The sequence below is a fragment of the Lepus europaeus genome, chromosome 11 (assembly GCF_033115175.1).
Source record: "Lepus europaeus isolate LE1 chromosome 11, mLepTim1.pri, whole genome shotgun sequence".
NCBI classification, from domain to species: domain Eukaryota; kingdom Metazoa; phylum Chordata; class Mammalia; order Lagomorpha; family Leporidae; genus Lepus; species Lepus europaeus.
The window spans coordinates 115,545,906-115,572,170 of record NC_084837.1 but is presented as its reverse complement, the minus strand read 5'-3'; the positions used below and the strand labels follow the sequence as shown (position 1 = coordinate 115,572,170).

The following is a 26,265-nucleotide window of genomic DNA, read 5'->3' as shown; positions in this document are numbered from 1 at the left end:
CTCGGCGCCCCGCCCACAACCAGCGGCCAGACTCGGCCTGAGGCGCCCCGCCCACAACCAGCGCCCAGCCCACGCCCTCACCCCGCCCACACCAGCGCCTAGGCTCGGCCTGAGAGGTGGCCCGCGGCGCCCCGCCCACAGCCCCGCCCCGCCCCGTTGTAGGGGACCTGGCGCGCTGGTGTGACGTAACACGTGCGTCGACGTCGTTGAAGAGGCGGGAGACCGGAACGTGGCGGCACCCATGGCGCTGTGGCGCGGCTCCGCGTACGCGGGCTTTCTGGCGCTGGCGGTCGGCTGCGTCTTCCTGCTGGAGCCCGAGCTGCCGGGGTCGGCGCTGCGCTCGCTCTGGAGCTCGCTGCGACTGGGCCCGGCGCCGGCGGCCCTGGGACCCGCCTCCCCCGAGAGCCGGCTGGCGGCCGCCTGGGACGCGCTCATCGTGCAGCCGGCCCGGCGCTGGCGCCGCGTGGCCGTGGGGTGAGTGCCGGGGCGCGGGGCCTCCCTGAGGGGGCGCGGGCGCTCGGGGGCCGGCCCCGGCGGCGTGGGGTGCGGTTTCCGGGCGTCCTCCTGGCGAGGGGCGTCGGGCCTGGGGGCCGTGGGCGCCGCGGGACTCCACGGGCTGCGCTCGGCGTCGGTGGCCCCTGCCCGCCCGCTCGGCCCGCCGCGGGCTCCCCCGTCCGCGCGGCGCCCTCAGCGGCTGGGCCCTGGCTGCCGGCTCCGTCTGACGCCCCCCGCCCGTCCTCTCCGCCCGGTGTCGGGGCGCCTGTCCCGGGCGGCCCCCGTCTCTCCCGGACTGGACTCCTGCTCCGCCCCGCAGGCGCCACGCGAAGCCTGGGTGTGGGCGCGGCCCCACCGAGCGGCCGCCGGCGTGGACGCGCTCGCGGGGGCGCCCTGCGGCGTCTGCCTTCGCGTCTCCGCGGCCCACGTGCGGCCCCGTCAGCCGTCTCGGCCTCTCCCTCGCTGCCCGAGGTTGGCGTCAGCCCCCGGCTCCTGTCGGGCCCGTGCCGGCCTCACCCGCAGGGAACGGTGGTCAGCTCGGGCCGCTGTCTGACAGCAGGAAGGCCTTCTCGGGTCTGAGGCTGAGAGCGCGCGGCCCGGTGCCGGCGGGGCTGGCTCCCGGCGTCGTCCCGGTGTCTCCATCCCTGCGGGGCAGGGCGCACCTCGTGGGCTCCGTTAACCCTGATTCCTCAAGGCCGCGGTCCACACGCAGTCACGTGGGGGGGGGCGGCGCTCTCCCGTGCAAATGGGGGGTGTGCTTGTGACACGGCCCGGTCCGCGACAGGTGTGGAAGCTTCGCTGAGCGAGTGGGATGAGCAGGGCGACCCGCTCTCCCGAGGAGGGTCCTGAGTCCCCCAGGGGCTCAGAGCCGGCTGTGTGCACAGACGTCAGAGTGAAGCCTAGCACCTGCTGTCTTTGGTAGATCTGGGACTTCCCGGGGCTCCCAGGCAGCCTGGCCTGTGGCCTGCGCAGGGCGGGGATGGTGGCTTCTCCGTGTCCGTGCTTTTCTGACAGCACACGGGTGGGGCAGGACAGGGTGTCCCTCACAGGGTCACTTCCAGCAGAGGCGCAGGTCGCCCTGGTTTTAGGGGAGGGGACACAGGATATCCCTCCGTGGGAGGCTTAACAGTGCCGCCTTGGGAAGGAGCCCTGGGGAGGGGCGGCGTGGGCACAGCCAGGGAGAAAGACTTGTCCAGGCAGAGGGGCGAGGGCCAGACACAGGGGTGGAGACGGGAACAGAGGGGCGCGAGCCCACCTGGCGAGGACCAGACACAGGGGTGGAGACGGGAACAGCAGGTGGCTGTGCTGCAGCAGAGGGGCCGGGCCAGACTGGAAGGGCCTTGTGTGTCGGTGTGTGGTGGGGCTCAGGAAAGCGAGGGAGCGGCGCCGGGGCTTTGCCCGAGTGACTGGTGGGAACGGGAAGGGTGGCTTTGAGCAGTGGCTGCAGCCTGTTTGCTTCTGGACGTAATTTCTGTTGGTGACACAGATTGATTATTGCTAACATTTCTCCTTAGATTTTTAAAATCTCTCTTTTGGGGATTTGTAAAGATGAGAATGCATGTACACGAGGTGGAAGAATCTCATTTGGGGGGTTGTAGCTTGACTCGATCTTGCACACATTCATTCCCTTCCCCTTCGCACTCCATTCATTCATTCCTTCGTTCTCTGGGTTCTGTCACACACACCCACGTATTCTTTGCTCCCCCTTCTCTCACGCACTCCCAACACAGAGTGACTGGGGAGGAATGTCCTGAGACACTGATACTGGTTAAGAAGCTGTGCAGGTTTGCTTGGCCCTGGTGACAAAGGGTGAGGTTGAGGGAGGCTGGAACCCGCGTTCACCTGTGAGGGTTTTAGTTTTGGGTACTTTAGTTACAGCAGCCTTTCAGGTAGACAGGTACAGATAGTAAACAAGGTAAAAACAGATGCCCAGGGTGTAGCTGAAGCCTGGTCTTTCCCAGTTTAAGTTTGTGGTTTCTTGTTCAGGCCACATTGTTGCCATTTTAAGAGTGATTTAGAAAAAGAAGAAGCTGTGGAGGAAGCCCACTTGGATTTCAGAGGAAGGGCAGTGCTCTTTATTGTGCTGGTTTTGAGTCGAACAAACTGGTTGGATTAGGGAAAATTAATGTTTGACATAATAGCAGGAGCCAGGAGCTTTTTCTCTCCCATGCGGCTGCAAGGCCCCAAGCATTTGGGCCGTCTTCCACTGCTTTCCCAGGCTGTAGCAGAGAGCTGGATCTGAAGTGGAGCAGCCAGGACTCGAACAGGCACCCATATGGGATGCCGGCACTGCAGGCAGACGTTTTACCTGCTATGCCAGTGCCAGCCTCATGACTTACTCCTTTTAAAAATTAATTTCTGGATGCAAAGTTTCCTTTTAAGTTTTATTTATAGAATTTTTTAAAAAAGATACAGAGAGCTCTCTTGTCTGCTGGTTCACTCCCCAAATGGCCACATCAGCCACAGCTGGGCCGATCTGAAGCCAAGAGCCAGGAGCTTCCTTCGGGTCTCCCACGTGGGTGCAGGGGCCCAAGGACTTGGGCCGTCTTCTGCTTCCCCAGGCCATAGCAGAGAGCTGGATCGGAAGAGGAGCAGCTGGGGTTAGAACCGGTGCCCATATGGGATGCTGGGGCTTTAACCCGCTGTGCCACGGCAGTGGCCCCAGTAGGTTTTTTTTTTAACTGAAGATCGGTTTTGCTAGAGTTTGTCTTGTGTTGCAAAATATGCTGAACTTTTTAAACTTTCACATTTTTAAGAGTTGGCTATTTAAGGCTCAACAGAACTAGATATGGAGGTGGTGTTTATGATTTTTGAAGTAATTATTTCCAACTATGGGTTTCCCATTGTTTCTGAACTTTCCCTCCATGGAGGGACCCCTGGACTGAGAGCCGGCATGCCTGTGTTCCCACTGAGATGGTGCCCCGCACACGGGGGAGGCTGCATTTGCTGTAAATTAGGGCAACCTGTGTGTGCCTGCTGCTGTGTTGTATGTGCTGAAGTGTAATAGGAACTTAAAAAACAAACAAGGATTTTATTTAAATGACAGAGACTGAGAGAGAGATGTCTTCCATCCACTGGCTCACTCCCTAAATGCTTGCGGAACTCCAGAAGCAGGAGCTCGTCCTGGTCTCCCCCGTGGGAGGCAGGGACCCAGGTACTTGAGCCCTCACCTGCTGCCTCCCGTGGTGCGTTGGCAGGAAGCTGCAGTTGGAAGCAGAGGTGGGGACTTGATCCCAGGCACCGACAGGGCACGCAGGTGTCCCATGTGGTGACAGTGTACACCACACCCCCTCCCACCCACAGCAGCTCTCAGGCCGTGCTCCTCTAGTTTGTCAGTCAGTAGATGGTCTTTGATTTTAAAAGGATAAGAAAATTTGACTATTTGAATGCTGTTTAGCAGGCAAAACACTTTTCACAACACAAATCCAGGAGCTCTTGGTGTGCTGAGCTGCCACTTGCAATGCCAGCATCCCATACTGGAGAGCTGATTCTGTTCCTATCTCTCTCTGCCTCTCTCCCTCGCTTTCCTAATTACTATACCTTCCAAATAAATCTTTGGAAATAAAGGGGTAGGGGGGCAGTGCTGTAGCATAGTGGGTAAAGCTGCCACCTGCAGTGCCTGTGTCCCCTGTGGGCACCAGTTTGCGTCCCAGCTGCCCCACTTCCGATCCAGCTCTTTGCTATGGTCTGGGAAAGCAGTAGAAGATGGCCCAAGATTTTGGGCCCCTGCACCTGCGTGGGAGACCTGGAAAAAGCTCCTGGCTCCAGCCGTTGTGGCCAATTGGGGAGTGAGCTGGCGGATGTAAGACCTCTCTCTCTGGCCCTCCTGCTCTATGTAACTCTGACTTTCAAATAAATAAATAAATCTTAAGAATGGGGAGGGGCAACATGTACTTGTAGAAACCAGAAATAGTGTGGGGGAAAAGGAAGCTGCCCTCCCTGACCCTGCCTGCCCTCTGGAGGCTGCAGCGGCTGGAAGGAGGGTGTGCCCACTGTGTCTGCCCCAGGCCTCTTCCCTGAGAAGTTTGCTGCAGGTGTCAGAGCTGCTCCGGATGACCTGCAGCCTGACTCCGTCCTGTTGGCCTGTGTGAGCTCTGCTCTTCTCAGAGGTGGGGCTGCCTGTGTGCTGTCCCCACCGTGAGGATGGCGTCCCCCACAGGCAGAGGCAGGAAGGCCCCGGCCGTGTCCTGTGACTGGGGGCCCTGCGCTGTAAAGGAGGGGTGACGGTAGGTGCAGGAAGCCAGAACCTCGTGCACGTGGGCACTGGCTGTACACGCTGGACCCCCGCGTCCTCCGCTGGCTCCGTGCAGCCACCAGGTATTGGGGCATCAGCTCTCCCAGCCGCTGCAGTCCGCAGTCGGTCCTGGGAACACCTGGGCGGGAGGGCCTGCGTCCTGGCACACGGCCCGCCCTGCTCGTGCGCAGGCTTCCGCTGGGAGCGGCGGTCTCTCGGGTGTGACTGCCCGCCGTCCTCACTGTGTTTCCACGGGAGGTTTCTGCTGCTCAGCTTCAGACCGAAGCGTACTGCACAGGCCTGCTCCTCAGCGCACTGCTAGCTGTTTGCCCAGCAGCTCTGAGTTAAATGCCGGGGTTACTGCCGTTTCATAGATGACACGTTCACATGCCTTTGTCCCACAGCCTCGCGCTGCGATGCTGAGCGCCTGTCTCCTCACTGTGAGCGGTGCGAGGTTTGCCTGGCGTCCTGACCCCCGTGCCTCCACCCAGACACAGGTCTCCTTGCCCGTGTGCTGTTGACTTTGCACTTGGGCACGGTTCTCTGCGGCGTCTTCCTGCTGTCAGATGAGGGAGCACCCCGTGCCCCGGCTGCTGTCACTGATCTCGATCCCCTCCCTTCCAGGGTCAACGCATGCGTCGATGTGGTGCTCTCGGGGGTGCGGCTCCTGCAGGCACTTGGTCTGAGCCCCGGGCCTGGCAGAGATCACGCTGTCCTGCACTCACGGAATGATCTGGAAGAAGCCTTCGTGCACTTCATGGGGAGGGGAGCGGCTGCCGAGCGCTTCTTCAGCGACAAGGAGGCCTTTCAGGACATCGCCCGGGTGGCCTCGGCGCTCCCGGCAGCCCAGGTCTGTGGACTCCCGGGGCAGGTGCGGGGGGTTGGGGTCTTTCTGGTGTGGTTCCTGAAGCACTGGGAGCCAGTTCTGCAGGGTCTGCCCTGTCCTACAGCAGTGTCTGACCTTCCGCTGTTTGCAGTCAGGTCCGTGCAGCGAGCTGCCATGGGGCAGGACTGCAGCTTTGGTTCCACTTCACCCGTTAGGTTCCTGTTTTTATGTTGTGCCAGCCTCAGCTGGAGAGACAGGGACTCTTCGCTGGCGGGAGTGGCTGGTGACTGCAGTACCCTGAATAAGGCTGGCCGAGCTTGCCATGTAGAAGAGTGGGTGTGGCCCTGGCTCGGGAAGGGGAGGAGCGTCCTCCCCTTCGTTCTGTGGGTGCAGAGCAGGGTCTATGTGTGCATCTTGGTGGGGGCAGGCCTCTGTGGTAGTCATTGGACACTGGCAGCCTTTCTGGCCTGTACTCACTCACGTACCCTCCTGTTCCCCAGCTCTGCCCAGTGATTCCTGGGTGGGGAGGGCGGGAGGGGGCAGAGCCGCACTGGGAGGAAAGCTGCTGGTTTACATAGGCAGTTGCCAGATGGGAGCAGCTGGCAGAATCCCGTGAGGGGGCTGCTGCTCCAGGGCCCTGATGCGGTAGACGTGGAGTGGGAACCGCGAGTTTCCTGGCTGATGCAGTTGGCCCAGGAACCTCACAGTTTCACAGACCAGGGCCTCTGGAGATGGAGGGAAGCCGAGGGATCCCTGCATCACCAGGTGATCATAAACAAGGCCTCCCTCACTCCCCTCTGCCTGCTGTCTGTCGAGTCTGAGTCTTGGTGGTTTGGTTAAGCATCTCCTCCAGCCCTGTCCCCTCACCTAAAGCCTGTCACACAGACTGAGGGGTGGGGTGTCCAGTGTCCAGGTGGTGGCTTGGTCTGTGCCTCTGCGTGGGCTCAGGGCCAGGCCATTGAGCAAGTTGTCTCAGCTTTGGAACTAGAACAGCAGCCTTCTCTCCTGTTGGCCACTTCCCAAGGCTCAGGGATCCGCCTGTGGCAGCCTGCAGGGCCCGCCTCGGGTCAGCTGCCCTCCAGCTGGGAGGGCTGGGTGGAGGGACAGCACTGTCCTCTGGGAGGGCGGGGTGGAGGGACAGCACTGTCCTCTGGGAGGGCGGGGTGGAGGGACAGCACTGTCCTCTGGGAGGGCGGGGTGGAGGGCCAGCACTGTCCTCTGGGAGGGCGGGGTGGAGGGACAGCACTGTCCTCTGGGAGGGCGGGGTGGAGGGACAGCACTGTCCTCTGGGAGGGCGGGGTGGAGGGACAGCACTGTCCTCTGGCAGCACCGCTCCCTGCTGGATTTGCTCCAGGGAGGCCGTCTGCCGGCACATCTTCCTTCCTCAAGATGTGGCAGCCAGCGGTTCTGAGCGGGAGGGGCTCCCGTGCACCCACGCAGCAGAGGCCGTACAGGTGAGGCAGTGTCGGGGGCCTGCTGAGGTTTCAGGCCAGGGAAGGGGTCTCTGGTCCTGTCCCATCAGGCGGTTGCGGGGAAAGGGAAATGGATCACACTGTAGCCGATTCTTGAGACTGGACCAGGATTTACCTGCTGTGAGGAGGGAGGGTCCTAGGGCAGGGAACAGTGGTGGGGGAAGGGAAGGGCCGGAGACGTGGGGGCCTCCCCTCAGAGTCAGGTTTCAGCTCAGCCTAGCGTCTGTGGAGTGGCCTCTGGTGGGCACCACATCCCGTCCTGGAAGGACCACGGTGTGGAGCACGAGCTCCAGCCACACTTCCTGTGTTGTGTGTCTGCCTGGCGGCTCAGAGTCGGGCTCAGTCTGCCGTGCGGGCGGTGTCCTAACCCTGCCTGGTTCCTCCTCTGTTCCTCCTCTCTGTCCCCTGTTGCAAAGTCACACAGCACATCCCTGGGGGAACTGAGCTGCAAACTCAAAGTGCTGATAGCTGTGCTCTGTCCTGCAGCACTACGTCGGAGGGAATGCCGCTCTAATTGGACAGAAATTTGCAGCCAACACAGATTTAAAGGTAGGACAAACCTCCAGCTACTGCAGCCAGCTGGGGAGTAAACCAGCAGATGGAAGATCTCTCTGTCTGTGCTGCTGCCTCTTTGTAACTGCCTTTCAAATAAATAAAATATTTTTTTTTTTGACAGGCAGAGTGGACAGTGAGAGAGACAGACAGAAAGGTCTTCCTTTTGCCGTTGGTTCACCCTCCAATGGCCGCCGCGGTTGGCGCGCTGCGGCCAGCGTACCACGCTGATCCGATGGCAGGAGCCAGGTGCTTCTCCTGGTCTCCCATGGGGTGCAGGACCCAAGGACTTGGGCCATCCTCCACTGCACTCCCTGGCCACAGCAGAGAGCTGGCCTGGAAGAGGAGCATCCGGGACAGGACCGGTGCCCCGACCGGGACTAGAACCCGGTGTGCCGGCGCCGCAAGGCGGAGGATTAGCCTAGCGAGCCGCAGCGCCGGCCCAAATAAATAAAATCTTTTAAAAAGAAAAAAGAGAACAAGGTGTTTTCCAGAGGTCCTCAGAACAGTGAGCACTGACAATGTTTTGTTGTTGTTGCTGTTATTTTAAGATTTATTTAGTTATTTGAGAGGCAGACTTACAGGCAGAGAGAGAGAAAGGGGTCTTCTGTCTGCTGGTTCACTCTTCAGATGGCTGCAAAGGCGGGAGCTAGGCCAGTTCAGAGCCAGGAGCCAGGAGCTTCTTCTCCCCTGTCTCCCACATGGGTGCAGAGGCCCAAGCACTTGGGCCATCCTCTACTGCTTTCCCAGGCGCATTAACAGGGAGCTGGATCAGAAGAGGAGTAGCCAGGATTCAAACCAGCACCTATATGGGATGCTGGTACTGCAGGCAGACACTTAAACCACTGTCATACAGCTCCAGCCCCTGACAGGGTTCTAACTTTCAGCCAAGCTCCATTCTGAGTGCATTGCCTATGTATGAACTTGGTTAATCCTCAGAGTGCCCCTTGGGGGAGGTCCTTTTATTACCCACATTTCTCAAATAGGAAAACTAAGGCACGGAAAATTCAAGTTCACACTAATAATCAGTAGAGCTGGAAGTTGACCCTAAGCAGCCTAGCTCTGGAGCCCAGACTGTTATAGCTGTGCTGAGCTCCATCTCAGAAACGGGCCCTGGGGGAGAGCGAAGGCAGACTTGCTGGGGTGAAGCCAAACTGCGGGAGAGCAGCAGGCCTTTACAGACAGCCAGTGGGATCTGGCCAGGAACTGGGAGTGGGTGTTGGGTTTGGTCGGGTGCGCTTCTCCGTCTGCTCAGATGACTGCGTGGCTTTTTGTCTTCCATTTTGCATTGATTTCTGAGTGTCAGAACAACCTCGCATCCCTGGGATAAACCTGACATGGTTCTGATGTGTTAATTTACATGGAGTATTACCGGATTCAGTTTGCTAAAATGGCTACATTGGTTTCCCTGAGGGATGTTTGTTTTCTTTGTCTGTCTTTGCTGTCAGGACAACCCTGACATACAGAATGAGTTGAGAGTTAGCTCCTCTTCCCCATTGCTGTAGGGGGTGCAGAGTTGGTATTCTGCCTTCATAGTATGTTGGTAGGAGTCACGTGATGCCTTCTACATCTAGAATTGAAATTCCAGTTTTCTGTTTCAGAAGCAGGCTTTGGCAGTTTATCTCTTTCAAGGGCCCCATCCGTTGCATCTACATTGGTGCACTTATTGGCACAAAGTTCACCACAGGATTTCCTTAACCCATATGATCTAAAGACTACTTTGTAGTTTTACCTCTATTGTTGGTATGTATGTCTTCTCTTTTTTCAGTTATGAGCAGTTTGGCAGAGGTTTATCAATTTTATTGCTCCTTCCATTTAAAAACATTAGCTTTTGGTTTTATTTTCTGTCTCATTGGTTTTTGCTCACCTTGGCATTGACTAAGAAGCTAAGGTCACTGATTAGAGACCTTTGCTGTTTTCAAAGGTAGGTGTTGGGTGCCGTGAGTTTCCCTCAAAGTCCTGCTTTAGCTGCCTTTTAAGAATGGCCTTTGCAGGCATTTGGGGAATGGGGCAGGCAAAGGCCTTGCAAACTCCATCCTGGTTTCCCATGTGGGTAACGGGAACCCAAGCACGTGGGCCATCCTCTGCTGCCTTCCCAGGTACATTCACTGGATGTGGAGCAGCCAGGACTGGAACTGGTGCTCCCAATATGGGAAGCTGGTGTCCACAAGCAGCAGCTTAGCCTACTGTGCTATAGTACTGGCCCTGAGGCATGTTTTTATTTCATCCTGCTCAAAATACTTGAAATGCTTTATGTAGCCCACTCATGGACTAGAGGTATGTGTGTTTCTGGCTATTTGGAGGTGTTCCTGATGTATGTTATGAAAGGAGCTGGGCGCACAGCTCTTACCTGGTGCTGGAGCTGGGAGTCAGGTGCCTGTGACTGCACATAGGAGCCCTGGTCAGCTCTCCTGGAATTCACAGGGAGCTCATTACCTTGGGAAAGGCCTGTTTTGGGTTTGGGCTTAGGTTTCTGGTTTCTTTCTTGACTGACCACCACACAGTGCTGACCTTAGTCCACTGGAACCGGGGCACCTCAGCTAGAAGCCCCTGCTCAGCCCAGGCTCGGTGAGGCACCTGCGAGTCCCCCCAGCTCCAGGAGACCTCCGGTCTCTTCCTGTCTCCCATTGCGCTGACTGGCTCTTCCAGGGGAGGAGTGGGGCCAGTTAAAAGCCCCCCACGCCAACCGGTTCATCTTCTCCCATGACCTGTCCAACGGGGCCATGAACGCGCTGGAGGTGTTTGTGTCTAGCCTGGAGGAGTTCCAGCCCGACCTGGTGGTCCTCTCGGGACTGCACATGATGGAGGGACAGAGCACGGAGCTGCAGAGGAGGAGGCTCTTGGAGGTAAGGGCACTGGCCAGTCTCGCAGGTCCCAGCCGGCGACTGCTTCTTCCTACCCTTCGTGGCCTGTGCAGCAGGGCAGTCCGAGGTCCCGGCCTCCCTGGGACAGAGCTTGGCCGCCGGCTCTGCGGCTCGCCTCCAGTGAGGCATCTCTTGGTCCCCTCGGGTCTGGGCAGCAGCAGGACTAGAACGGGACAGCTCGGAGCACTGGCCTGAGCCTCTGCCTCCTGTGTCGCCTGAATGTGGTGCAGGTGTGTGTCCTGTGTCCCATGTCACCGGTGCCATCTCACTGCACATGACCTACACTGCAGAGAGCCTGCACGCCCAGGCAGCCGTTGAGGCCACCCAGAGGCAGTTCCTCAGCAGCCACACTGTGTGCTTGGAGGTGCTGCCAGGGCTTGTAGCTGTCAGGACGCACACAGGGCGACTGGGTGGAGGGGTTTTCTTCCCTCTTGCCCGACTTCCTTCCATCTCTGATGGCGGTGCTGCCTCTTCTCTTGGCAGGTTGTCACCTCCATTTCTGACATCCCCACAGGGGTTCCCGTTCACCTGGAGCTGGCCAGTATGACCAACAGGGAGCTGATGAGCAGTATCGTGCATCAGGTAAGCACGTGGGGCCCTCCTCTGGCCCTGACCTCCTGTCAGCAGGACCCGCTCGGGCCGTGTGCTGGCGTGTCAGTCACTCAGACCCAGGTCCCCGGGAATGCACTAAGGATCCAGGAGTGTTCTGGACCAGGATCTGCTCCTAGGTAGACATAGGGCACATAATTGCTGGAACTGGCTCTCTCTCTCCCTCAGTGAACGGTTTGCAGTAGAAAGCCAAGCTCAGCTGCTTCCTGGTAAACTCAGGAAGCTCTGGGGGCTTCCCCGCCGCCCACCAGGCATCTCGCTCAGCTCCTGCTTTGGACAGCAGCAGCACCGAGCCAGGGAGGCCACAGCTGCAGGCGCTGGAGACCCCGGCTGTCACCAGCTTCTCTTTTTTTTAAATTTTTTGATAGGCAGAGTGGACAGTGAGAGAGAGAGAGAAAGGTCTTCCTTTGCCGTTGGTTCACCCTCCAATGGCCGCTGCAGCCAGCGCATCGCGCTGATCCGAAGCCAGGAGCCAGGCGCTTCTCCTGGTCTCCCATGCGGGTGCAGGGCCCAAGCACTTGGGCCATCCTCCACTGCACTCCCGGGCCACAGCAGAGAGCTGGCCTGGAAGAGGGGCAACCGGGACAGAATCCGGTGCCCCAACTGGGACTAGAACCCGGGGTGCTGGGGCCCGCCCCCAGCTTCTCTTCTACCTGTTACTGGACACCATGGCTTTTCAAAAACACCACCTCCTCGCCTCTGCTCTCAGCCACACCTTCTTGGTTTCTCTGGCCCTTCCCGGGTTACTTGTTTGTTGTGAGGAAATTCAGGAATATCTGCAGCCAACCTTTTCCAGCCCCTTCTCACCGAAGATGATAGCACTGGGGCCTTGCTCTGCTCTTGCTGACGGTACCGTGGAGGTCTTTTCTGTGTGATGTTATTCGGGCAGCGCCCTAGGTCTTTCCACAGCCAGGTGCTTAAAGTGGGTTGTGCCTGTTTCAGTGGACATTTTGGTTGTCTCTTTGCTGTGGCCTACAGTGGTACAAAGTAACTGCATCATTTCATTTCACCAGTCAGGTGTCTCTGAGGGCACCCTGGGTTCGTGACTTCCCGTTTGGAGGCAGGCTCCAGGATTGTGTTAAACCCACGTGAGCCCGTCGTGGCGTGGCACAGGGAGGGGGTGTCCTTCCACTTCACGCCCGTGCTGGTCTGCAAAGACCCCGTCCGCACCGTGGGCCTGGGAGACGCCATTTCAGCCGAAGGCCTCTTCTATTCGGAGGTCCACCCCCGCTCCTAGGAGGTTCCTCCAGGGGGCTCTCAGGAAGGAGACCCGGCCGGGGGAGAATTCCAGGAGGGAAGAGGTTTGGAAGACAGGACTGAGGGTGTCACAGCTTCTAGACCTGACGGGAAGACAGCCACAGAAACAACAGGTGAAACTGTGCCGCACACATTCCAGCCTGGGGGCGAGCCCACGGGGACTCTTCAGGTTTGCATCAAAACGCAGCTAGCCCTAAGGGGACTGGACCTGTGGTGTTTGTGCTGTGTGTGGCGGGGAAAGCCCTCCCCAGGCCCAGAGCCCCGGCTTATGCAGCATCCTCGAGCACTTCCCGCCCAGCTGCTTCCCCAGGGAGCGTGTCCCCTCCTCACCTGCCTCGGGTCACGGCTCCAACCCAGCGTTCTGAGCACAGGCCCGAGCACACCCCTCAGGCTCCTGCTCAGCCTGGGCCAGAGCCGCAGGGCAGGACAGGCTTCCTGGGTGTCACAGTGGCACACAGGCCGGCAGCCGGGGGCCTCAGGCCTGTGCTGCCCTGCCCGGGCTCCTTGTAGCCTGGGCTCAGCCCAGCGCTTGGCTCTGCCGTGCTTTCCGCAGCAGCAGATGAGTTCTGTTCCTCCTGAGCCTTGGAGGAATTTGCTTTTACAACTGGAATGTGCTTCTCCATGTCTAACAGATCATGTGCGTAATAGATCACTGTCTGTTATGTTTTCATCAACACAGCCATGAAAGAGCTGGACCTGGTAAGAGCCCCAGGATCATGAATAAATTTGTAAGGTTAGTATTTATTTTTTTAATAAACCAATTACAGCTCAAATTTCAGGAACCCTGTACCTCTCTGACTTTGTTTCTACCAGCATCTGGCCTTGATGTCCCCGTGCCCTGCTGGTGTCCCTCCCTCGTGCTGAGCCTGACAGGAGACCTGTCCTGGGCTCTAGAAAGTGCCAACATGGGGTGGGGTGGGGTCCACGTGGCAGTCTGAGAGTGGCCGGTGTGATGGCTGCTCTGGGCTGGTGGGCATACCAAACTTTGCACAGACGCCTGAGGGCCAACTTTGTCCTCCACCTCACAGAAGATAAAAGCTTTGCAACTGTACAATTCCATGTACTCCCTCATACCATTGCAGTTACCATGTGTTGCACTGCTGGATGTCCAGTTTCAGAGTGCACTGCTTTTGTCACTTGTGTACTCGACCTACTCCGCCATTATCAGACAATTTTTCCTCAATAGCAACAAAACACTCTGCTCTGGACTCCTCAGTGGTTTTACTCGCTCTCTGGATCCCCAGTAAATCCTGAAAACCAGCACAGCCCCTCTTCCCAGCAGACCTGGGAGTACCTGCCCCGCGTGGTGCACTGTGGCACTCTCAGATACGCGAACGTTCCAGGAGTCGCTCAGAGCTCCTCCCCTCTGGAGACCTGATCCCTGGAGCACGGCAGCTTCCTACGCCAAGTCAGGACCAGCGCAGGACACGAGAACGCAGCGGCGGCACAGGGGCTCCAAGATGTGCTTCTCCACCTGCACTACAGCAGGGACGGCACTTTCCCCACCTCTGCCATGGACCAAAGGACAGGACACACCCAGGCCATCTCCGCTCTCCACGGTGCGCGGCTGCGTGCACACGAGAGCTTAGCCCTGGCCACGGAAGAACCAGATGTACTGAACAATTTATAACTTTTAAACTCCTCGCCACAGGGGTGGGCATTCAGCCTAGTGGTTAAGCCATCCGCGTCCCACACAGGAGTGCCAGAGCTCAGCTGAAGCGGGCCCTGCGAGACAGATGATGGTTCAAGGAACTGGGTTCCTGCCACCCACAGGGGAGACCTGGATGGGTTCCTGGCCCCCAGCTTCAGCTCCACCCAGTCCCGGCGGTTGTGAGCATCAGGGGAGCGCTTGCATGTTCTCTCTCTTACACACATACATATTTAGGAGGCAGAGTATGTGTGTGTGTGTAAAATTTTAAAAAACAAAATTCTTGCTATAAAACAATTTTAAGGAAAGATGTATTTATTTCACAGGCAGAATTAGAGAGAGGCAGACAGATACAAAAAGAGAGGTCTTCCATCCTCTGGTTAACTCCCCAAGTGGCTGCAGTGGCCAGGCTGGGCAAATCCGAAGCCAGGAGCTGCTTCTGGGTCTCCCTCGTGGGTGCAGGGGCCCAAGCACTTGGGCCATCTTCTGCTGATTTTCCAAGCCATAGCAGAGAGCTGGATTGGAGGTGGAGCATCAGGACATGAACCAGCGCCCATATGGGATGGCAGCACCACAGGTAGAGGCTTTATCTGCTATGCCACAGCACCAGCCCCTCTGATGGTTCTTTTTTTTTTTTTGACAGGCAGAGTTAGAGACAGAGGGAAAGGTCTTCCTTCCATTGGCTCACCCCCCAAGTGACCACTACTGCCGGCGCTGTGCTGATCTGGAGCCAGGTGCTTCCTTCTGGTTTCCTATGCGGGTGCAGGGCCCAACCACTTGGGCCATCCTCCACTGCCTTCCCGGGCCACAGCAGAGAGCTGGACTGGAAGAGGAGCAACCGGGACAGAACCGGCACCCCAACCGAGACTAGAACCTGGAGTGCTGGCGCCACAGGCGGAGGATTAGCCTAGTGAGCCATGGCGCTGGCCAGCTCTGATGGTTCTTTTAAAGAGGAAAAGCAAAGATGCATAATCTGACCTTGAGACTACCCAACTGCTAACCCCTGATCGAGTACTGACTGCAGTAAAACACACTGTCCACCAAGCCTCTGTCCTCCCTTCACACAGGCAATCAAAAAGAGAATCACGCTGCCTGCTTCAGCCAGCTCTGTAACCGGTAAATCCTTCAACTTGAAATATCTCACAGTTGCTTAACTATGAGCCTGCCTTCCGTGAACTCAGCCCTAAAGCTATTTTCACAAACATAAAATAAGATCATATACACTCCTTTACAAGCATCATAAAACATTTACATGGGGGGGGGGGTGTGTGCAAGGGAACTTCAAAAGAGTCGCAGAAACTGGAATTAAAAGAGGTCTAATTTGGTGCAAAAAAGTTTTGAAATCCCTGCTTACAAGGAGGTCTCACAAAGTTCATGGAGCACTCACATTATGAAAAAATTACACATGGATTTCTAAGTTTGAGAGAACCAAAATACACTTATCTTTCAGTTTCATAGTTTACCCACAAATCTTTTCAGGTAAAATACTTAAGATTTAGAGAATGACAAAATATAAGTTTTACATCCAAAAACTGAGCCATGTTCAAACGCAAGAACTGAACCCAGGCCATTTAGCTGAGACAAACCCACTGCTCACTTTTGTAGATTTCAGGGTAAGAGAAGCTTGGAGGTAGACAAGATCTTCGAGATTGTCTGTTCATCAGTTCAACTACCCAGTTAAGAGATGAGCAGAGAAACTAGGAATTTACACTTTAAATCCGTGGCCTTGGAACCTGGAACTGGCATTATGCGTAGCGGTAAAGATTCCGGCTGCGATGCTGGCATCTTATATGGGCGCCAGTCAGTGTCCAGGATGCTCCACTTCCAGCAGGAGGTGGCCCAGCTGTTTGGGCCTCTTCCACCCATGTGGGAGAACAGGACAAAGCTCCTGGCTTCAGCCTGGCCCATTGCTGGCTGATACAGCCACCTGGGAAGTGAACCAGTGATGGAAGATTTCTCTGTCCCTCCCTCTCTCTGTAACTCTTTCAAAACAAACACAAAAATCTTTAAGTTGGCCGGTGCCATGGCTAAACAGGCTAATCCTCCGCCTAGCGGCGCCAGCACCCCGGGTTCTAGTCCCAGTCGGGGCACTGGATTCTGTACTGGTTGCCCCTCTTCCAGGCCAGCTCTCTGCTATGGCCCGGGAGTGCAGTGGAGGATGGCCCAAGCACTTGGGCCCAAGTGCTTGGCCCGCAGCACGCCAGCCGCAGCGGCCATTGGAGGGTGAACCAATGGCAAAGGAAGACCTTTCTGTCTCTCTCACTGTCCATTCTGCCTGTCAAAAATAAAATAAATAAATAAAAAATCTTTAAATAATAATAATGGCCTTAACTATTTGAAGTTAACCATCAAGGGTGAAAATATTTTGAAAAAGTCATACAAATGTGAGCCGCATTCTTCCTAATAACATCATTACTCTTCTACAACAAATGGAACCTTGACCCTCACATCCACATGAAAATTATCTTCTCACCTATAATCCCCTGTGTGGGAATCCAAAATACAGAGGAGAGGGGCAGGCAGGTGTGGTTAAGAAACGGCTCAGGACACCCACGTCCCCTATCACAACGCCTAGGTTCAAGTCCCAGATCCACTTCCAATCCAGCTGCCTGCTGATGAGCAACCTGGGAGACAACAAGTGGTGCTCAAGTACTTGGCTTCCTGCCTCACACATGGGAGACCAGACAGCTCTGGGCTCCTGCCTGCAGCCTGTACCAGGCCCAGCTGCTGAGGGCATCTGGGGAGTGAACCAGCAGGTGGAAGATCTCTGGCTCTCTGCTTGTCTCTGTATGTCTCTCTGGCTTTCAAATAAATAGAAATAAATTTTTAAAGTTCCAAATCTTTAAAAAAAAAAAAAAAAACCTGCTCTTTTTCCCTGGCCTCTTGCCAGGAAGGGGGCTTGCTGTAGCCCTGCACTTCCAGGGCGCATAGCCTTCGGGCCATGTGCTCTAGGCTTCCTGGCCTAGATGCTCTTCCACGTGGCTGGTTCCTGGTGCTTGGTATGAACCCATATTTACCTCTCTATCTTAAATAAAGCTCTCACTCTCCTAAAAAAAAACAAAAACACAATATATAAAGGAGAAAGACCATCTGCAGAAAAATGTTCACCACGGCATTCTTTATCACAGCAAAACAGTGAAGATGCTCTTCAATGGCATACAGGAGACACATAATTAAGAACAGACTCTGGAAAGACAGAGCCTGGATTCATGGCCAAGGGTCCCATGTGACAGCCCTGAGACCTTTGACAAGGCACTGACGCAGGGTCCTTACCTGTGGGATGGCGGGACACTACTGCCTTCTTCACACGGTTGTACACAAGATTAACACATGCAGAGGAGCTTGGTGCGACGCCTGGGCCTCAGTGAGTGCACTGCAGAACTGTTCGCCTGCTGAAATTGCATTAATTCCCTGGAATATTATGCAGACATGTTCAGTGATGGCTACACAGAACTCTACACACAGTGCCAGGGAAAAGCCTGTGCTGGGGAAAAGCCAGCTGAAAACTGACAGATGGTATCATCCCGCTCATGTGTAAGAATGAAACTACATCCACATGTAAATGCAGAGGGGAAAGTATTAACAGCGGCTACCTGTGGGTTAAAAAATGGAATCTGCTGGTACAACTAATAAGACTTGTTGCTGTATATATGTCTATATTGTTTGACATATGTAACATGTACTTATGTATTAAGTGGGCTTTTTAAAAAATTACTTAGGGGCCAGCGCTGTGGCACAGTAGGCTAAGCCTTTACCTGTGGTACCGGTATCCTGTATGGGCACCAGTTCATGTCTCAGCTGCTCCTCTTCCAGTCCAGCTCTCTGCCATGGTCTGGGAAAGCAGTGGAAGATGGCCCAAGAGCTTGGGCCCCTGCACCTGTGTGGGAGACCCAGAAGAAGCTCCTGGTTCCTGGCTTCAGATCAGCCCAGCTCCAGCCCCACCTGGGGAGTGAACCAGCAGATAGAAGATCTTTCTCTGTCTGAAACTCTCCCTTGCAGATAAACAAATAAAATATTTTAAAAAAAATATTTAAAGATAATGTGGCAACAAAGAAAACTGGCCCGACGTTACGGGAAACATCTAAAGTTATGCATACACCACAAGTGCGACGTGAATGGAGGAGCCTTCCAGTCATCGAGAGAAACGGACTACAGTTACACCAGGGGCCGAACCACCTTTCGATCTCCATTTCCCAGTCTTATGAGTCAAAAAACTCTTCTAAATGAAACCAATTTGGGCTCTATTTTAATATCACCTTCTACTGTTTGTATTTCATGACAAAGTTAACTTTTTAAAATCTTAGACACAGAACGTGGCTTCACCTTACTAAGCTCTCTGGTCAAAATGATTATCTGTGGTCATCTTTTAAAAAAACATGTTACTTATATCAGAGGCACAGAGATGCAGGCAGAGACAGAGCTTCCATTTGCTGGTTCATTCCTCAAATTCCTACGCCAGCTGGGGCAAGAAGGGGACGGGCTGGAGCCAGGAGCCAGGAACTCAAACCAGGTAAACAGAGACAACTACTGGAGCCATCGCTGCTGCCTCCCAGGGTGCACATGGGCAGGACGCCGGAACCAGGAGCCCAAGCTGAGAATCAGACCCAGTTCTCTAGATGTGGGATGTAGGCCTCTTAACGCCCAGGCCAAAGAAATGCCCAACCCCTCCCATGAGTGGTGCGATTTTATCCAGAAGCCAAAACATCTACCATGGGCACCATCTCCCAATGGATGGAAGTCACAGAACACCTCCATAGAGTGAGATTCACTAATGTTACCCAGTGATGCAGGGACAGAAGCCAACAAGGATCAGTCTAAGCCAAAAGGAAAAAAACACACCTTCAAAAAAGATGATTATAGTATGTTGTAAAGTTCTCAAGCTAAAATGAAGCCGTTTACACAGGCACAGCACTTTACAGTTCATAAGCAACCATCAAGCCAGTTAGGCAGACAAGGCACGGTTCTGGCTCGCCTGCAGCCCCCGGCTCCCAGGGCTCTGGGGCTGGAGCAGCACGACACCCACTCCCAATCCTCTGGCTCCAAACCCAAGTCCTGGCTGCACCGCCGGCACCGCTTCCACACAGCTCGCCAAACACAGCCACGTTCTCATCTTTGAACTTCCATCCACGCCCTGTTCTGCACCTGCCCCCGACAGACACGCAGAGCGGGGGCGTCTGTCCTCCCCGACGGCCGACTCCGTGAGATCCAAGGTGGCAACCCAATAAACAGTAACCGCAGCAGGCCCAGAGGGTGGGAAAATACATCAGGGGAAGAGCGGCTGAAGGGACGGTGACACGGGAGGAGAAGGGGGGCGGGCAGCAGGTGCACACCCAGATTCTGTGTCAGTCACGGGAGGGGCTGTGACATAAAGGAATCACAGCTGTGCTGGGTGGCCCTGAGGGTTAAAACAAAGGCAATCCAACATTCACTCAACAAACACTGACTGGCTGTCTGCTGGGTGCCAGAGGCTTGTGCTACCCCAGGGACACAAAGGAGAGCAGGTTTCTTGTCATATCCTGTAAGGCTGTGGGTCCGGATAGTCGGAGGCTAAACACAGTCCTGACTTTAAGGGCTCACGGAGTTGTCAATAGAAGATGCAAATGTATGCTTTGAAAAGAAGCTTTTTATTTTGAAATAACTTTGGGTTGCAGAGGCAGTGTGGAGTGCTCTGTGCACCCCTTCGGCCACTTTCAGCGTCCCCTCATGACAGGTCACCTTGCTGAGCGACCCCCATGGCTACGTTGCCCGGAACTGTGGTCTGACTTTATTCAGAGCACACCAGATTTTCCACCAATGGCCATTTTCTGCTCTGGCACCCAGTTTGGGTCCTGCAGTGGCTGCCACGTAGCTGCCACGCCTCCTGGTCTCCCTGAGCTGTCAGACTCCTTTGCTCCTTCCCCACCTTTCGTGCCTCTAGTGTTGTGGAAGAGTGGCCAGGTGTTTTGTAAACCATCACTTTGGTTTTAGCTTTTCTCATGATTAGACAGTGCGGATGGAGTTGGGGGAAAGAACACCCCGAGGTCCTGTTCTGTTCCCATCACATCACATCGGGGGTGCCTGAGAGCCACCCGCATCGCTGATGCTCTCTTCCTGGATCCTCACTGAGAGCGGGTGGGCACCAGGTTCTCAGCTGCTGGGCTCCCCTTCTCAGTCTCTGTTCACAGCTGGCCCCGGGCAGCCGGTGGAAGGGAAGGGACCCACAGCTTTATGAGGGAAAACTTCTCCCTGGAGCCCTGCCTGTGACGTAAGATTCCTCATGTTCTCGTCTATGACACACCAATCTAAACACTACAGCTCACACACCGGAAAGTCAATGTACCTGGGGCGAAAGCAAGTCAGATTCTCAAGCAAGGATACCAAAGAGAAAATCAAACCGCAGAATGTACATTTGCATAAAACATCCCAAAGTAATGGGATTTTGAAATTAGAATGGACTCTTACTTAAAAAAGAATTTAAGAAACTCCATACCTACAGAATAGCTGGCTGTTTAACCACCTGGTAATCGTCCTTAAGACTAGAAAAGATACAGAGCTACAGAGTTCACTGCAACAGGCCTTGCTGAGGACACTGGGAATTACTTCTGAATTAAGGTCCTAGAGGGCAACTTTCTGGGGAGAAGTGTTATTTACCTTTGTGAATTGCAAATGTTAAACTTCAGGATTAAAGAAAAGAGGAGGGCAGGTACAGGCCCCTTTGCAAAGCAGAGCGCAGGATCTGTGCCAGGCCCTACAGGCCTTGGATAACCCTGGTCCTATCTGGGAATGGATCAAAACAAGGCATTTCCTACAGTGGGTGGCAGAAGGGCTTCTGAAGTGTGTCTTCACTGCCTGGGACTGGAAGAGACTTGGCCTGGATTTGCAGCAGTGAGCTGACTTGGAAAATGTCCAATAAGGAGAAGAACCAGGGGTGTTGGTGGCGCTGTGGGGTAGCGGGTAAGGCAGCCCCCTGCAGTGCCAGCATCCCATGTGGGCCCCTGTTTGAGACCCGGCTGCTCCACTTCCGATCCAGCTCCCGACTAATGGCCTGGGAAGGCAGAAGACGCCCCAAGTCCTTGGGCCCCTGCACCCATGTGGGAGACCCAGAAGAAGCTCCTGGCTCCTGGCTTTGGACCAGCTCAGCTCTGGCCATTGTGGCCATTTGGGGAGTGAACCAGCAGATGGAAGATTTCTTTCTCTGCCTCTCTCTGTAACTCTTTCAAATAAATAAATAAATCTTAAAAAAAAAAAAAAAAAAAAAAAAAAACACAGGAGTAAGCCCAAGCCCAGCCTCCATTCTAAATGAAGGCAACAATCACCACAAAACTTGTGAGGAATTCCCGGGATCCCAGGCGTCCCCTGTCCCCCAGCCTGAGCTGGAACTCCCCATGCTGTACCCGGGCCCCACCTGCCCTGGGAGAGACAAAGCCGGGCAATGCCCAGAAAGGAGAGAGCACGGCGGCTGCTGCCCAGCCAAGCCCTTCTCGCCTGGGCACACACAGACTCCCAAGAGCACCAGCCCGGCCTCCGCGGCCCAGGCCATCTGAAGTCTGAGGCCACTGCACTGTCCAGTTCCTGCAGAACTTTTAGCCAAAAGTCCAAGCCTGAGAAAAGACGCCTCAGCAGGCAACGAGGCTGAAACAGGACCAGGCGAGCCCTGCACCTGCCGCAGCCCGCAGCCCGCCAGCCAGCTCCTCTGGCGTCTCCAGGGCATCTTGGCAAATTGGCAGAGGCACACTGCTGCGTGTCTGCTGCCAGCCTGGCATGGAGCCCCGTCTCAGGCTCTTTGGCCCCGCTGGCTAAGGAAAGGCACTCACCTGCCATTTGGAAGGTGAAAGAGGAGACGCTACCTCTCGAGCCAGATGCAGCCCCTGCTCCCAGGCACTCTGGAGAACTTGGGGCTCGTGACAGGTTTCTGCTGGCTTCTCCAGGGGATCCTGGCCCGTGGCTCCTCCGGTCCTTCTGGTGTGTGTCAGCTCCGGATTTCTGCATTAAGTCCTCGCCTGCAAGTCTTCCTGACTCCTATGGTCCCGCCGCCTTCCCTTGTCAGTCCGCCTGGCTGACGCTCCCGTGGCAGGGACGTCGGCGAGCTCTTGGCTGTGACGGGTCACTGGCAGAACAGGAATGACAAACAAGGACAAAGTCCCGCACCTGCCACATGTGAGGGACCCCACAGGGCCTCCCGTGCTGGATCTCTACTCCAGTGGCTGCTGCAGGTGGGGATCTGCACGCACTCGCATCGCCTTCCCTGCCCGGGGAGCCTTACCCGGTTGAAGCAAGTCTCCACAGCTGGCAGCTCGCATCCCAGTGCCTCGGATTCAGCAGACTTCCAGCAGCTCCTGCCCCTGGTCTTGGCCAGGCTGGGGCTGGGTCCTGTTCTTAAAGCTCAGCCGTGTAGTCCCCACTGTCCTTGGGGGTGGGGCTCGAGGGAGCTAGGGCCAGAAAACCAAGCGTGGATCTTTAATGCCTGGCCAGCTGCTTCTGTGCACCTTCTGGGAGACAGCCACACCTCCTGCAGACGACACCTCTCCTCCAACCCCCACCAGAACACACATGGAGGTGACCGAGGGCCTGCTGACCGTGTCTCCATGGGAGAGAATGTTCTCCTTACAGTAAAACCACAGTACATCTAACAAGGATTTGTCCTTTTACACACATACTCCTAACAAAGTTTACACTAGCTTACTTATAAATCACTTTAAATCCATTAAAATCATGTACAAATCTGCGGTCCACACCTTTCCCAGAGTAAATACAAAAGGTGCAAGTCTGACCTGGGCCCAGAGTCCTGGCCACCAGGCCTGGGGTGGGGGTGGGGCGGTGGAAGGCGGGGCCTTCTGCAGCACCATCTCCGCAGTCTTCGCTCCCATCAGCCTCTTCCTCCAAACCCGGCCTGCGAGCAGCTGCACGGACAAGCGGCTGAAGGAGGCAGTGCTGAGGAGTCCTCGCGGGCACGGTGCGAGATGGGACGTGGCTGCCGGCACGGAACGAGGCGTGAAGAAAGCTTTCTGGAAAACCTCTCAGCTTTGCACTCACCTCGAGGACCCCTTCTCCAGCTCAGCAAGTGCTGGGGAAAGGAGCACCTTTGTTAGTGACCGTGAGAAGGCGTGGCCTCCAGGACTGAGAGGACACACGTGGCCTCGGGCCCTTCCACCCCTCCCTGCAAGGGGGGTGCTAGGAGGGCTGAGTGTCCAGGGTGTTTCCCCACCCTGAGAGGCAATGTGATTTAAATGGCACTAAGTACTCTGCAGACTAACCATGGCCTCACCTCCCTGAAGCCTGCCTGGATTTGCTGCCAACCTGCTTTCATAAACCATTCTTTTCTTTTGCTATGTTTCCCACAATACATACACAGCATGGAGAAATAGCTTTGTCAGGAGCAACCAGGGCTGGGGATGTGGCATGTGACTGCTGGGCCCTGAGTCTTTCTCAGGGTGGGCTACAAGTGTGGGGCTCCCCCCCTGCTGCTGGGAGACCAAAGAAAAGTCAAGAAGAACTAGGAAGCCACAAATGGGACATGTATTGAGGTTAAACATCTCAACCCTAAGAGATCATAACACAGCGTCACTTTGGGGGGACCTAAATGACAACTGTTACCACAGGAAACAAGTTCTGGGGTTCCAGGTTTGCTGCACCTGCCACCCACAGGACAGCGGCTTGCTCTCCCTCAGAGGAGGGCCCACACCTGCTGGACCCTTCCACCACTCTCCCACCTCCCAAATGACTGGAAGTCCACAAATCTAATGGAGAAAACATTAGCTTTTATTTAGTTTTTATCCAAATTCAGGTTTTAGGTCCCTGAGCAAAATTATAAAGTCTCTTAGCATCCATCACCTAGTTCCTATAAAGTGACCTATAGTGTAAGTAGTTTTTAAACTGCCAAAGCCCACACATATTTTTACGAGGGAGGACTGGGTGCCAAGAGGTGTTCTTGGGGCCAAAGCAAAGCATCCAGCAAGGGTGACCCCTTTCTACGGTGCTTCAGCAACACTGTGGAGCAAGTGGGAGTGACAGCGCTGGGCAGCACGTCACTGTCCCTGCAATCCTGCCACAGCACAGATCAGCTGGGGTCCCTCGGAGAGAGGCTTCCCACGCGGGGACTCCTCGGAACACCATGGCAGGACGGCAGGCGTTGGTGGGGCATGGACTCAGCACTGACTCAGTTACCATCACCATCTGGAGACCGGGAGGCTCACCATTCCCCAGGCCCAGCTGGCAGCCGCAGCCAGGAGAGACATAGCTGCTGCTGCTCCAGCTGCCACCCAGAGGGGCTCCCAGAACCACCGAGCAGTGGCGGGAGGCTCGGTGCTGGGGCACAGCGGGGCTCTGCCTTAACAGAAGACAGGATTCCCCTAACTTCCAAAGAGGCAAATCGGGAAAGCGGAAAAACCAAAACTCGGGTGAGAGACGGCTCTGGCTCTGGCTCTGGCTCTGGCTCTGGCTCTGGCTGAGCAGTGCGTGTGGTGGTTAGACAGATGCATTTAGTAACTTTACAAATCAACATTTCCATGTACTTATCTCAAGGGTATCATGTTTCATTTTTCATAATCATAAATAGCAAAAACATGTCCAATCCCACACACGCTAAGATGCTTAAAGCATTATTATAACTGAGGTGTACGGGGACCACCGGCGGTTACCAAGAATGGCCTTACTCTTCCTTCAGCCCAGCCACAGCCCCCATCTGTGGGAAGAAATTCCGTGAGGAAGGATGGAAGCGCACGGTTAAAAAGAAATATGCATCCTATACACAGATATTTACAGTAAACGCAGTCACAGAATATTAACAAAAATAGCTTCAAGTCGTCCTGGATTTCTTCTGTCGTCTATTTAATACTGCCGGTCTGAGGAAAGGAAGGCAGAGTTAGATGGGTCATGTTAAAAACTCAGTAAAATATTTTGGCAGCTTTCTAACATTTGTTCATGCAGTGGTGTGCGTGCCTATTTGGGGATGTGACAGGAGGTCACACAGTCTGTGTGGACCTGTGGTGGGCGGGGCCCACAGGATGACCAGGCTCAGCCGTGGCTGCAGCTCGGTCTCCACAGAGGTAAAGTGGGGGATTAGGGCAGAAGCTTCCTGTGTTGGGACCCTGGGTCTCTGAGAGGCATCTGACGCTGGCCCAGGGAGCAGGGTGGAACGGGCTGTCCAGGAGCTGAGCCAGCAGCGCTGGCCACGACAGCAGCACAGACGACACATGTGCTCTCAGCCTCACGCTCCAAAGCCTCATGGACACACTGCATGTTCCTCCAGAATACACCATGGAGTGCTTTTCAAAAAAATCTTAAAATAGAGGGCTTACATATAATGTTTATAAACCTTGGGGAAGAATTATATATACTCCAGCTCCTAACCATCCCAAAATATACCCAAAGGCTTTGCTTTCATGGTTGACAAAGGTGTCTACATTTTCATCAAATGTCAGAAGTCAGAGGGTCCCTCAGCCTCCGAGAGGGTGGAGGAGAGGAACGCACAGCCAGCCCAGGCCCAGGTTCAGGTGGCTCACTTCAGTGTGGTCTCAGGCTGGCACTGTTCCCAGCAGGCCTCGAGAGGCCTTCCCCTCTGTACAAGGGGTCGTAGCCAGGTGCTCGGGCAAGAGGCGGGGCTGCACGCAGGAGGGACTGCCGTGGATGTGGCGACAGGACACGCAGCCACCAGGTCACACCATAAACTCGTGGTTTCCAAAGAGCGCTAACTGTGGTGTGGAGCTGCCGTCGGGGTCCCCAGGCTTCCTGCGCCCCTCTGGGGTCTCTTTGGTTTTCTGAGGTGAGTTTTTCACATTCTTTAACTTTTGTTTGCCCTTTTCAGGGTTGAAAGTGCCTCTGCTGATGAACTGAGGCCTGTCTTCCAGGGATCTGCTCAGGCCTGGTGCTCCTTCCAGGGCCTCTCCGGCGGGAGCAGCTCGGTAGAAGGGAGATTTGGAATAAATCTGAAACCTCTTTCTGGTCCCATGAGATGATGCGGTGGTGGACGGATAGGAAGGGGCCGAGCAGTCCGCTGAAGCCACAGAGTCCGGTTGCTTCCTGAGTGGCTTTCGCGACTTGCCTGAAGGGTCGAGCTTGCCGGCGGCCTTCAGGGAGCTAAGGGCGGAGCTTCTCTCTGAAGCAAAAAAGATACCAGCGCTGTACCAGTCCCCTCTGAGGACACCAGCGCTGAGTGACGCTTCCCTCTAAAGAAAATCATCGTGTCTGTTCACACAGCAGATGGACTGGCTGGGCCAGGATTTACAGGGTTCAGACGGACCTGCTTGGTGCAGGCGTCACTGAGCAAACAGCCCACCACCCACTGCTGCAGGTACCAAGGAAGTCTGGCATTTGACAGTGTCACCAGGAGA

The 26,265-nt window shown here is 55.4% G+C and overlaps 2 protein-coding genes across 15 annotated transcripts in view; one reads left to right on the top strand and one right to left on the bottom strand.

Moving 5' to 3' along the window:
• The first annotated feature begins 224 nt into the window (after window positions 1-224).
• Window positions 225-20,004, top strand: LOC133770411 (ADP-dependent glucokinase-like). 5 transcript variants are annotated; one of them, XR_009867337.1, is made up of 6 exons: window positions 225-474; window positions 5,354-5,579; window positions 7,514-7,576; window positions 10,958-11,025; window positions 12,989-13,042; window positions 14,601-20,004. XR_009867337.1 is itself a non-coding variant. In XM_062206537.1 (5 exons), exons 1-4 carry the CDS (start codon window positions 242-244, stop codon window positions 10,988-10,990), a joined length of 555 nt encoding a protein of 184 aa, XP_062062521.1. In that variant the 5' UTR covers window positions 225-241; the 3' UTR covers window positions 10,991-11,025; window positions 12,989-20,004. The 5 variants fall into 5 exon arrangements, 3 of the variants coding, with proteins under 3 accessions (XP_062062521.1, XP_062062522.1, XP_062062520.1); XR_009867336.1 differs by having other exon boundaries at window positions 13,496-20,004; XM_062206537.1 differs by having other exon boundaries at window positions 12,989-20,004.
• Window positions 20,005-23,674: 3,670 nt separating this feature from the next.
• Window positions 23,675-26,265, bottom strand: part of MYO9A (myosin IXA) — a 278,674-nt gene continuing 276,083 nt past the window's right edge. For all 10 annotated transcript variants that reach the window (XM_062206520.1, XM_062206521.1, XM_062206519.1 and 7 more), the window contains one exon: window positions 23,675-26,030. In XM_062206520.1, coding sequence (XP_062062504.1) covers window positions 25,591-26,030 — 440 coding nt within the window. In that variant the 3' untranslated portion in view covers window positions 23,675-25,590. The remainder of the gene's footprint in view (window positions 26,031-26,265) is intronic.

Excerpts from the sequence above, each read along its gene's own strand:
- LOC133770411 (XM_062206536.1), top strand. The coding sequence starts at position 242 with ATGGCGCTGTGGCGCGGCTCCGCGTACGCGGGCTTTCTGGCGCTGGCG. Across the intron at positions 5,580-7,513 it reads CGGCGCTCCCGGCAGCCCAG|CACTACGTCGGAGGGAATGC; the intron begins GTCTGTGGACTC and ends TCTGTCCTGCAG. Across the intron at positions 7,577-7,703 it reads CAGCCAACACAGATTTAAAG|GCAGAGTGGACAGTGAGAGA; the intron begins GTAGGACAAACC and ends TTTTTTTGACAG.